The sequence below is a fragment of the Fundulus heteroclitus genome, chromosome 2 (assembly GCF_011125445.2).
Source record: "Fundulus heteroclitus isolate FHET01 chromosome 2, MU-UCD_Fhet_4.1, whole genome shotgun sequence".
In the NCBI taxonomy this organism is placed as follows: domain Eukaryota; kingdom Metazoa; phylum Chordata; class Actinopteri; order Cyprinodontiformes; family Fundulidae; genus Fundulus; species Fundulus heteroclitus.
This window is the reverse complement of record NC_046362.1, coordinates 22,387,598-22,400,648: the sequence shown is the minus strand read 5'-3', so window position 1 is coordinate 22,400,648 and position 13,051 is coordinate 22,387,598. Positions and strand designations below refer to the sequence as shown.

The window sequence follows — 13,051 nt, the reverse complement described above, 5'->3', positions numbered from 1 at the left end:
TATTACCAATTTACTCGTTTCCATGGCCTCAGGGCACGTTTTCTTAACAAAAACGTAGTTTTATGTTGCCTTGGTGTGTTTGACCTCAGGGGATTTTGTTTTTTCCAGACCTGTGAAACATGATCAGATGTTGCATTTGCCCTCAAGTCGACCCTTCAAACTGTTTGGTCCTTTCAGATTTTTTTACCCCCCATGACAGCTGGATTATCTGTAAACCAATTTCACAAGAGAAATGAGAAAATAGACTGTTTTTGCTTTTTCATTAGGTGGGTGGTAGATAAAATTTCCAGGTTTTTGTTGAACATTCTTTCCCTGAATATATTGTGGCAAACTGCAAATCATTGACGGACGAGGGACGGCAAAATCGTTTAGAAGCAGATTTCACCGATAGTCGTATACTCGTGTATATATAATATAAAACTAATAAATATAGTTTGAAATGTTTTTAAAAGTGTCTGACAAAAACATATGAGAGGTCATTGAAGGAGCTTTTACATTATACCAAGATCCTGTATACAGGTTAAAAATAGGACAGCTATAGTGTTAAACGATGACATTTAATCAGACTAAACAGTTCCTGTTTCAGGCTGGTGAGAATTACATATTTTATCTCTAATTTAATGTCCTCCTTACAGAATCGGTGCGAGTGAGGCCCTGTACACGCTCAGCCAGGTCTTTATTAAAATGAATATCTCCTGTGCATCGTTCTTAAAAATAATATGTTACACACAGGACTGTTTTTAGAAAAGTTTTAATCCACACGAACCCGCACAAATGCGCCGTTGATCGTTGTTTTCAACGTGCCAAACGCGCAGGGGGCAGCGTACCACAAAGGTGAAACTTGTGTCACCCGGTCGGAATCCTTCAAATAAATAAACGAGTGGATTTCGCAGCAGTGAATTTGTCCAGTTGAACATTGATCAGGCACATATTGTAAACAGCCAGCCACAACAGCAGCGTAAAAATCAGCGCCTCTCTGACAGCTTTCCTGTCGTCAGTACTGCATTGTTTGTCACCGGCTGTGAGCCGCGGGATCCTAATACTCCCTTTTGCCAGGTACACACGCAAACACAAAAACGCCGTTTGCTCAAATCGCCACTTTGGCCGAAATCTTCAGGAATAATCTTGTTTATGGGATGAAAAACAGAGTTTTGGTGTGGATGAAAGACCAACAGGCATACAAATTTGTTCATTTTCCTACGTATGCGGTTACCTGTGGACAGTGCCTCAGTCTGGGTTTTTAGACCACTTTGCTCACAAAGATCTTCACTTCAATTTTGGTTTTAAGGAAATGTTTCTACAAAATGAAGTTATTTTGTTTCCCCTTTGTACATTTGCAATGTTCTCTTTTTACTCTTTTAGAGTAATGGCTTATTCCTGGAGTAGTAGCTGGTGACAGTCATCTCACTGTGGATGTTGGCATTCTCTTACCAGTTTTAGCCAGCATCTTTACGAGGGCAGACACATCTCCCACCAAGACATATTTATCCCCGGGTCCCAGAATCTGTCTCCTTCCTGAACCCCATGATGTTTAGACATTCCCCTTGGAGTTTATCCTTGCATATAATTCTTTGAACAGGTCAGCATGGCAGGTTTAGGCATATGAACGTTGTACCCAAGGAGGAACCAAACTTGGTGAGGTCCCCAATGCTCTTCCTGATAGCTTGCCTGTTTTTTTTTCTATTTATTTATTTTATTAATTTCTATGCTGTAACCCAAGGTGCCAGTGTGTTTGAGGTGTTGCCTTAAAATACACAGGTGTGTCATGCATTAACTTTCCAGAAGCGTGCAAAACTGTGAAGTCGGCATCCGGGAGTTTCCTAACAGCTGAAAGGCATAGTTTGAAGAAAGTAAACCAAAAAAAATGTCTGTGTTTCTATCTTAATGTTTAGCCTGATTTCATTTCAGACAATGAAGAAAAAAAAGAACAGTTTTTTTGTACAGGGAATGTAAATATCTTTCAGCTAACCTAAAATCACGAAAACTGCTTAATTAAGAAAAATAAATATTACCACAAATCCTTCAAACAGTCAAATCCTGCAATTAAACGACGATTTACAGCTTTTGTCCGAATTTGGACTTGCACGGCGTATTTAACCATACGCCCAGATAACAGATCAGATGACTGTCTGACTTTATGTTCTTTAAAAACATTAACTAACAAGTTATTTGGTTCATTAAACAAATTCTACACGTCATCGGGAAAAAAAATTAACAATTTTTGTCAAACCAGATCATCATCAATAAGCCCTGACTTTGTCATTAGGAGGAATTGGAAGAAAAAATAATAATTCTCAACCTGCCGTCCTCAGCAGCAAATAGAAATCTGTTCACTTGGAGCCGCGCAGCCGGCGGGGTTAAAACCCCAATGAAACAATTGGAGCAGAAATGGCAGCTGAATGCTCGCTGATAGTAACAAACTTCACGGAGGGCCTGCGGTCTGTGCCACAGACGGGCTGCACGGTCTGGAATAACGTCAGAATGAGTTCCTAATCAAGTTAAGGCACAAGTTGTGAGTAACGTGACAAGAATGCGTCCCGCGGTCCAACATAAATGAACGTCTTATACGAGCCGGAGCGCACACGCGGGCAGGAAATTCTCCTAGACGTTTATCACAGCAAGCCTTGATTGTTTTAAACACTTAATCTCCATCCTGTGCTCACGTTGGCTCACCCTCTTAATATGAAGGCTTCCCCAAACTATGCCCCCCCCCTTCTTTATTTTTTATTTTTTATGTATCACCTTTCCACGCTGGCCTTTTAATTGGCGGTTATAAAATTAGCCATGATGTGTTCTGCCTGCTCTCAGAGTTTGGAAATAGCTGTAGGTTATTCTGGAGCGGCGTCCTGCAGGCCCCTGGCCGTGTTTACACAGGCTGGAATATCAGACACAACCTTACTGTACCGCTCCGTCCTTAAACCCCACATGTAATGTGGAGTCATTCGTATCTCCACGTAATTTGTGCGTATGCTTTCCGGCGGTCTGTGCCTCGTTGAATCGCCTGACTGTCCCCCCCCCCCCTCCCGCGCCACATGACACAGGATGAGGTGTTCGGGCCGCAGTTTAGGCTTTTTCCTGCGGAATCTCTGTCAAGGTGAAAAGGAGCCGCGGCCCGCACGAGTCAAAACACGGTGTCGTTCTGTGGCTCAGGCTTGTACCCGCTCGGCCGTGCCCTCGGAAATCGTTACGTTGCCCAAGCAAAAAATAGAAAGGGCTGTCTGGTTTATGGTTTGGCGTATACGTCTGTTTCCGAGGACGGGCTGCTAAGGCGAGCTGCATTTTGGGTGTAAACTCTGGAGACATGGGACCCCCAAGGCTTGTATTCTGCTTCCTGTCCATGTTCAGTTTTTTTTTTTTTTCTTTTAATACCAGGAATTCCTGAGAACTCAGATTGTCCAGTGAGGATGGGCTGTAATGGCGCTCTCTGCCCGGAGGGACTGCCGTTGAAGGATTTTAAAGCAATTATTACGGTCCACTCTCCCCCTTCTATTCATTCTCTTCTGGACGTCTCTGTGAGCTATCACACAGTTTTTACCAAGCGGGGTAGCACTACTTTTTCTAAGTAGTGTGTTTTTTATCTCTAGGGTTGAGCTTCGAGGATCTTTCTTTTTTTCTTTTTTATATAAAAAAGAAAGTATAAAGAGGCAGGTGGTGTTTTAAGCGTCCCGCTCAGCGTAGCGCTGCATGCCCTTCCAGTCAAAATATGCTTTGATGCTGAATGACGGCGCTGCCTTTGTGTCTAATAGCAGAGTCAGTGGTGCTCGTGGAAAGGCTGGCAGCGAGGCGTTGTTTTCATGGAAGGTGGCGGGATTTCTGAGACGTCTCCCTGTGATAGCGAGACAGCAAAGACCAGATACAGTTCAGAGTTTAGCAGCTGATTTATCCGGATGAATCACCCCCTCCTCCTCCTCCTCGATACGCTTAAGAGAAGATGGAGCGGGTCCAAGTCTGTAGCTCAGAAGGCATGACTTGCAACTTTTATCCACCTGGTTAGGAAGAACAAATGTACCCGGGGTTTGTTTTTTTTTGACAAACGCGCGTAAAGTCGTCTGCTGGCTGAGTGTTGCTCCCTGACACGCCATGCTCCGTGCTGCTGAGATCCGTCAGGATGTAAGATAAGATAAGATAAGTTAGGCTTTATTGATCTCACATTGGAGAAATTCACTTGACGTATCAATAATCAGAAGAAGGTGCCAAAAGTAGGAAAAGGTGCATCAGTTATATATACAGTGTGTCCTCGTATATACAGTGGATCAAAAAAACAGTAAATAAGAAAGAATAAAAATACAAAAATAGAAATAAGGCAAAGGATGTCTTATGTACATTCACAGTGAGTTATATACATATGTATTGACATATATTCAGGTGGTAATAGCAGCAGAAGTACGCGTGGAAACACTCAGACGGGGGTTTCGCAGGCGTTCGGACTTGGCGCTGCCCGACACACGGACAGCAGGTCCCCCAGCAGCGTGTCTGGACCCGGTCTGATGTGTTTGAACTGTGTTTGCTGAAAGCCGCGTGTTCCCTTCCACCCTTGTTTGCTCTTCCTCCGAGGAAGACAAAGAAGAAAACTCATTCAAGTATTTAAAAAGGGGGGAGGGAGGTAAGGGGGGGGGGGTGCCCTGCAGGCCTCCATTCCAGCTCAAGCCAAGGCGCTCTGCGTGAGCTTAGCCGCTGGTTCTGTCATGTTCTGCTGCAATAATGCAAGGAGCGACTGATTTATGGTCGTCGGCGCAGCTGATTGGAGGTTTGGGAGTTTTCCAGGATTCAACAATAACAAAAGTCTTAGCTTGGTGTTTGAGCTGTCGTTTGTTCACCACATCCTAACCATGGCTTCCAGATTCAGTTTGCTCTGAGTCTCCTGGGGTCTCACCGTGGCTTGATTGCGTCAAGAAGGCGCTATTCTCGCAACAATGCTATCACAAGCCCCCTCCTCCTTCAGGTCGTCTTCCCCATGATTGCATCCTCTTCCTCGCTGACAGCACGGTTGGCGGATCCAAATGTTTCTGGAAATGCTGAGCCGAGGCACGGACAGCTGCATTTCACCAGGCGTCACATGATTCTTGGGTTTAAATGCCAAATAGGAACTCTGCCGTGCCCGCTTTGGGGGGCGTTTAGTTTCTGTTGTGTTTTTGTGTTACTCAGAGAAAAACGTCTGGCATCTCACTGAAAGACGCCTAAACCGTAGGACCCGCTCCAGAGTAAAAGATGTTGCAGTTTAGGAATATAACTCAATACTAGAAACCAACCCACGTCTCATTAACTACAGATCATTTATATATAATCTTTTTACATATTCTGATTTTGTCTCTCCACTAACACCCCTAAAAGAGAGATTTAAGGGAGTTTTTTTGTCTACTTGTCCTTTTTAAAATGTCATGTCTGTGTATTTCTCCCAGTATGTGGGGCAAACCTCCACTGTAGGCGACTAGCCGTCGGTCCGCTGCGTGTGTTTGCGACGCACGCTACGTTTCACCGCCTGCCTGCTTCACACATAATGGAAAGTGTGGCCGCAGAAATGCTAAAATAACAGCGCCTGGAATGTGGGCGGCTGCCACAAAGTTTGTAAAAATGGCAGGGCGCTCCCAGGGTCCGACGCAGGCGGTTAAAGGAAGACGGCTCCTTATGTGCGCATGAAAATACAGGAGAGTGGTGTGATTAAGACATGCAGAGATAAAGGGCCCGCTGTGTCCTCGGGGCAGACGTCCAGGGCCGGGACAGTAAAATGTATCTTCACACTGCCGCAAACAAAGTGCCCAGTGTCTCTCTGGCGGAACGTTCTGAGGTAAAAGGCCCTGATTGATGCTTGAAAATGCTTTTATTCATTCGTCGTTCTCCGACAAATCTTTGGTGCATTTCAAAGACGTCGGTTTTCCCCACGACGATGACCAAAATATTGTTTGGATGTTAAACTCCCCTAACAAACACAATAGTTTAGCAGCTAGAATCCTTTTTCTTTAGAGCAGAGTGGATGTAAGACATCCTAGTTCCAGGGTCTGAAGCTTTGACCGAAGTTATGCCTGATCCCACAGTTACTGCCCTGGTTTTGCCTTGAAATCCTCACCGTATAACTTGGAGTCGCTTTGGTGAATTTGTTCCTTTCTGTGCGCTGTAGATACTTCGCAGGAACTCGGTTTTTCTTACACTCGCCTCAAACCATCAAAGATTTGGGAGAACGTTGTTTTTGATTTACAGTTTTAGAAACCTGCATTGTTGTTTTGTTAATTGGCATGGTTTATACATTGCAATAGTATTCACACCCCTCCAGTGTGCAGCGGGACACTAGCCATGTTTACATGCACAAAATTTCACGGTCGGATTAACATGTTTGGATTAAATAATCGAATTCTACCGTTTAAATGGGGACACAATCGATTAATCCGATCATAATGTGTGTGTATATGCACCTGGGTTTATTCAGAATAGAACCACTCTGACATGCGGGTATCAAATTTCCCCCCAAAAAAAAACAATAATAAAAAAAAAAAAAACAGAAGACGTACTTCCTTCCTTTCTGAACCACAAAAATATTATACGTTTGTTTGTCTTCCAAGCGCCTAAGCTGGACTTGCCCGATGTTCTAATTATGGTTGAGAAGTTGCTGAGTAAGCAACAATTTTGAGCTCTTTTATTTTTTTCAAAGGTAAATGTTGTATCGGGAGCCCCGACAGTTTTGCTTCCCGACGTATTTCCGGCACTCACCAACGTGGAAATGTGTCACCTTTACGTCGGCTGCACATGTGCACCCGGGTCAGTTTGCCACATTCAGAATAACTTGAGCCAAAAAAATGTTTATATGCACTTGATCTGATTATCGATCGGCATAAACCTCTCATTCAGATTACAATTTCATTCCGATTGAGCTTAATCCGATCACAATATTCCAAATGGTTTATTTACGTGACGCTTTTTTATTCCGATCGGCCCTTTATTCCGATTACTTTTGTCCATGTAAACGTAGTTATTTTGTTACAGTCACAAATGTTACTGTATCTTATTGTGATTTATATATGATGGACCAACACTAAGTGGTGCATAAAAGTGAAGTAGGAAAAGGGGCACATTGGGTTCATTTTCTTTTTTATTTCTCGTCTGCGCTTCCGTCACTCTGACCTTTAGAGTTTTGGACAATGTCATTTGTGCTGCTGTGAGACTCTGTCCAACTAGCTAAATATTATTAGCAAAAGGAATATTGCATAAAGTGATATTGCAAAAACAACAGTTAAATGTCAGCGCTTTGACTTTTGATCTAAAGAACAGCGTTAAAGGTTTAGAGGTAATATTTGATGAGGATTTCTATTTAAAAATTCAGTCAACTGAATGGCCAGGACGAGCCTTTTCAGCTCCGTCTTTTGGACAAAGTTAAGCTGTTTTTGTTTTTAAATCGAGCCGACCTGGAGAAGGTTGTTCCTGCCTCCATTAGGTCCAGACCTGACTATTGTCACGCTCTCTACGTCGGGGCCTTTCATTCCAGTCTAATTCGCCTCCAGCTTGTCTTTTTTTAACTGAAACCTGCCAACAGGTCGCTTTTTTGTCACTCACACCATCCTGGCTCCTTAACGATAACTCCAAAAAAGTGTTGTTTTTATTAAATCAACATAAATCACAGCACAGGATACATTTACACAGTTAATGTACCAACCCAAAAACCTCCCTCCCACCCCCCCACTCACATTCATTCACCCACATTGAATGAATCCTTTCATCCACTAATTACATTTTCAAAATAAACATTTGAGAACTTCCCATCTATTTTTATGTTTTCTGGCTTCATTATTGTTTTCAACCATATAACTTTCTAAAGTTAAAAAAATTCTGAATAAATGTTTTAAAGAAATGAATACTAAGTGAGAATCTATTTTTGGCTTTAAAATTAAACCTTTTTACCGAGTACAGTGATTAAATTAACTAAATCGTGACTGTCGATAAACTCTCCTAGTAAAACAGAAACCACATCAAGCTTCGTAGACAGACCAATCCTTAAACACGTTTTTTTTTTCAACTTCCACCCAAAATAGAGACGCAATATGACGATACCAAAGCAAATGCAGGGATTGATTCAGACTCCTGACAACAGAAACGGCAAAAAAAAAAGTGCTTTTTGTTTTTCTTATCTGAATGTGTCAGGATTATTGAGACGTACAAGCATGGTTGGACGCAGTAAAACAAATTTGTTAAAAGAATCCTGCTGGCAAGAGGACAAAAAGTCATTGGATAGGCTGGGAAAAAAAACATTTATCTCCGCTGAGTCTGCAGAAACGGACGGATCCTGTTGACCAACAGGCAGCATTTCGTCTCTCGCTCCCGGTTCTTTACCACGGACCAGCCATGTGAATGTGAACACCTGTAACTCTTTACTCAGTTTACAGATAAAGGAAGTTTGTCTCAGGATCTGAGAACGCTTTAGGAGTATGAATGTTTATACAAAAGCGCTGTAAAGCCTTACTTAGTCATCAGTTTGTTTTTCTTTTTTTATGTTCAGCATTTTAAACCCAGATGATTGTTGTTGTTGTTCCTAAAGGTTCGTCAGCGACTGAAGATGATGTCTGATGCCAGCGACATGCTGGCTGCTGCCTTAGAGCAGATGGACGGCATAATAGCAGGTAAACCTCTTCCAGCAACGTTGAGCACCGTCAAAGCGGGGGATCTTTAGGCGGATAGATTTGAATCCCTTGGGTAAACCATGTTCTGTCAGCACTGCAGCGTGGGAGCAAAAAGCGGCCGGGTCTCTGTTACATCCTCTGCCTGGTCCACACTCAAACCACGGCTGTGTTTTCAGTTGTTGCCCAGCTGACCTTTTTCACAGACATACGATAATGGCTCACAACGGCAGAAGGACTTTGAGTAAATGCGAACAAAGATCTTTTGATATGCCACAGCGAACTACTATTGTCTGCTTTTAATGTTTATGTGAATATCAGCCAAAAAATAACAATATTATTCATTCCCCCCATTCGCTCTCCCTTCATAATTAAGTTTATTGCTCTCTGTGCCTCTTTGCCTCAGGCTCCAAGGCCTTGGACTACTCCAACGGTCTGTTTGACTGTCAGTCACCTACCTCTCCGTTTATGGGCAACCTGCGGGCGCTTCACCTGCTGGAGGACCTGCGGGGCGTGCTGGAGTTGATGGAGACGGAGGAAAGGGAGAGCCTCCGCTGCCAGATCCCCGACTCCACAGCTGACAGCCTGGTGGAGTGGCTCCACGGTAACCTGGTGAGAGTTGTTGTCTGATTGGCTGCAGACGCCGATATGAGGTTTAATAATCAAAGCTGTCAGGACGACCCGATTCTTTTCCACCGGAATGATGTGGCGTCATTAACAGTCCGTTTCTCTGCAAGCATCTAATCGGCTTTTCTAATGTACGGTTTAAAAGCAACATCTACGTCTGCGTTTCTTTTAATACAACGTATAAATAAACTTTATCTGTGGAGTTTGAATCTGAGCGATGCTGAGCTTTCTGCTCCAGTGAATGGCCGACAGCTTCAGCCAAACCCTCTGCCTTCGTTTTGTGTACAGGCGGTTTGTAAACTTAGAGCTTAGGTTTTTAGCCGGTTGTGTTGATGTCAGCCAGAGAGCAGGAAGAGACACGCTGATTTCTTTGGGTATGTGAGCAACGTTTGTGAAAGGGATGGGCTGAATGCCATGGGGAGTTTTAATGTTATGCTGTAACATTCTGACTGTACAGCAGATTGTGGGCAGGTCTGGCCTTTTTCTTTTTCGTCTTTTTTCTTTTTAGCCTTGTAAGGTTTTGTTTGTGCTGGCTGAAGCTAGCCCCCGTTTGAATTGGGGGATAAATGTCAGCAGAGATAATTTTTAAACAAATGAAACCACAGATTATCTGTATTTCAATTGATCTGATAAAGTTTAGGACATTTGTGACTAATCTGTGTGTCCCCCCCCCCTATCATTTCTAGTCCAATGGGCACATCTCTCTGGGTGGAGGTGACCACTACCAAGAAAGACTGTCAAGATTAGAAGGTGACAAGGAGTCTCTGGTGCTTCAGGTACGTATTCAGCAACACATGGTTAACTTTCTGTTATATGCCATAAACACCGAAGCTTTATATCCGTGCATCAGCAAAATAAAGTTACTGGAGACCTTTTATTTGTCATGTTTAGCAATTTATTATTAAGAAGCACTGCAGTTCAGTAGTTTTTTATGCTATAAACTGATGCCTTGAAATGAGCAGCTCAGCTTGGAAAATGTGAGTAAACAGCAGCGTTTGAGAACCGTCTCTGCAAAGTCAATCTAAGGTTCATTTTTTATGAGCCTTTTTCCAAACAGATTTTATGTTCGCTGTGATGAGCAGGATTGATGTTTTTTTTTTTTTCTCGTTTCCCTGGTGATACTGAAGCATCAAACTTCGTGTATAAATGCAGATCCAAGAAAAGTTCATGTTGCCGTTTCAGTTAAAAACTGCATCGTCGGGTCTGTGTTGGTGGTGATGCACTTTCTTTTTTTCCTTGCAGCTATAATAATAAAGCTCTATATAGTTTAAAACACCAACCATGTGTTGGTTCCCCATAATTCCCTTTTAAATACTGCAGAATACTTTTTATTCACTTTAAAAACCTCCTTTATTTCCAAAACCTCGTCAAGCAGTCTGTAAAACACATTTCTAAGTCACCGGATTAGGCCTGTATGATATTAGGAAACTATCTTACTGCAGTGTTCTCTATGCCTGTTGCAATTCGCCCACATTCCTCATTCTTCCCCTTGTTTTTGTCATCAAGTTTTTTCCCCACGGCTTCCCATGAGCTTTAGCACCTCAGACACAAAAATCTACATTCAGTGAGGGGATCGGGGAGCGAGAGCCCTTCCAGCTGGCCACATATATTCGTAGTGTGTCGAATCCGGCTGCGTTGCACGTGAAATTTAATAGAATACAGAGAATTGCTTCAAAGCAGTCCTTTGCTAATGCGATATTGCACATGCCAACACTGTGGTGACGTCCGGTACGTTGTACAGTTCTTGTTTGGTTCAAACACGGTACTACTTGGTTTCATGCAGGTGAGTGTGCTGACGGACCAGGTGGAGGCGCAGGGAGAGAAGATTCGAGATTTGGACATATGTCTGGATGAGCACAGAGAGAAACTCAACGCCACAGAGGAGATGTTGCAGCAGGTGTGTGTCTGCAAATATTTTCCCTCGTAAGAACCCCGTTGCCTTGGTGCACGACGCTTGCCGTGCGTTCAAGTGGATGTAGGCGCTTCGCATGTGAGAGGAAAAGCAGAGGAAAATGTTCATGGCTGTGATGTTTACCTGGCTCTAAGAGGACCTGCAGCAGAGTTAAACGATAACGCTGGACAGTCCTTCACTGCACAAGAAAACGGAGGTCGGACTCAGCTGGCATTAGAGCATCCAACAGGGAACCTGCTGCTGCCTCTTTATTTCTCTTTATTTCCAAAATAACTTCTGAATATTAATGTTTTCAGTTGCAACCAGTTTACCAAAACCGTTTTAGAGGAGAAATTTAAATCCTGAAAAAAAAAAACATTAAACTAATTTTGTATCAACTATGTTGCATATACTTCAACACAATGCAACTGTTTTATGTTTTAATTATCAACGAGGAAATTTAACAGACAATAAATTTTAAGTAGGATTAAAATGAGAGGGAAATAAGTAGAATGAAAAAATGCAACAATGGGCAGCGTAACACAGAACAAGTACTCATCCTATAAAGTGTTCTTAGAATAAGACTTATTTTTTGTCCTCTTTTCACATGTTGTATTTGTTTGAGGAGAACCAACTTCAACTTTCCAGAGGAAACTGAACAATGTGATTATGACAAGTTTTGTTTTCCTGAGAAAAATGAATTGGGAGGAGCTCATTAAAACCAAAGATCCTCAAAGTCTGCAGAACGTCTGCAAATGTTTTCAGATTACTGCTGTTCAAAGTGAACCGTTTTGAATTAGGACAGATGTAACATGGGATCAAGTCTCATGTCTTTGTTACTTTTGTATTTATCATTTTTCATGTTTTTCATAAGTTCAAAGACATTTAGTGTTGCTTTAGTGAAAAACTGCACGTGAAATGATACATTACTACTTTTTGGTCTTCAAAAGTAAAAAAAAAAGTAATTTTTGCAAGAGTTTTTCAACATTGCCGTTGCCAACGTTTTTTCCATTTAAGTCATGACTTTGTTAAAGTGTCGCCTGTAGCTTAGGTCCCGTTTTTCACTACTCAATTACATATTTGGCTCATGGAGGAGAGACTGGACAGATGTCCATTTGTCTTGAACAAATATGCTCATACAGCTTATATTTAACAACACGCTTTAAACGTTTTAATTTTAAATACGTTGTTATTGTGATTACTATAACTGTGATGTAAATCTGGCTGGACTCCACACAAAAAAAACAGCAGTATCAGCACTTTTTTCCCTCCCTTAAAGCACTGAATAAACCCAGACTCAAACTAACCCTAGAAGAGCCAAACAGGAGTGGAATATACGGTATGTGGAGTACAGGCATGCTGCTTTTAGATATCCTTTTATTTTATTTATCATTGCAGGAGCTTCTGTGCAGAACTGCACTGGAGACCCAGAAGCTGGAGCTGATGTCTGAAGTGTCCAACCTCAAGCTGAAACTCAACTCTATGGAGAAGGAGAGACTGAACTTTGACAGATTTAGGGACAGCGAGGTTTGTGCATCTAGAACATAATGGGCTCTGGCAAGCTTAGCTTTTTTTTTTTTTGTGATCATTTGTCTTTTGGCCAAAGGCTTTATACAAAAAAAAAAATCCCAATGTTTATAGGAAATGTGGAGATCCATTCTAGCAGCTAAAGTTTGCTTTCCAACACATCACGTCATTGTTGTTTCAGCGCGGTTGTCTCTTCCACCCCACTGGAACAAAAAGCTACTGTCAGTGTTCCGCCTCATCGCTCATAAATCACAGCTTCCTCTCTCCGCTGCTGCTGTGCAGTATTCACTCTCTTAGGAATTTCCTCCAAATGCATCTGGAATAGTTTAAAGAATTTGCTTAGACGTCATTGTCGTGCAATTACGTGCTTTTTAAGTTATTTAATGTTTAATCAAATAATCCTCGG

General features: G+C 42.3%; 1 protein-coding gene across 8 annotated transcripts in view; it reads left to right on the top strand.

The window, feature by feature from the left end:
- ppfibp1b (PPFIA binding protein 1b) overlaps positions 1-13,051 on the top strand; it is a 29,641-nt gene that overhangs the window by 715 nt on the left and 15,875 nt on the right. For 7 of the 8 annotated variants that reach the window (XM_036151052.1, XM_036151040.1, XM_036151037.1 and 4 more), the window contains exons 2-6: positions 8,522-8,603; positions 9,007-9,212; positions 9,914-10,003; positions 11,011-11,124; positions 12,517-12,645. In XM_036151052.1, the coding sequence (XP_036006945.1) occupies positions 8,540-8,603; positions 9,007-9,212; positions 9,914-10,003; positions 11,011-11,124; positions 12,517-12,645 (603 nt within the window). In that variant the 5' untranslated portion in view covers positions 8,522-8,539. Of the gene's footprint in view, positions 1-8,294; positions 8,337-8,521; positions 8,604-9,006; positions 9,213-9,913; positions 10,004-11,010; positions 11,125-12,516; positions 12,646-13,051 lie in introns of those variants that run through there. The other variant, XM_036151033.1, reaches the window with a different exon arrangement.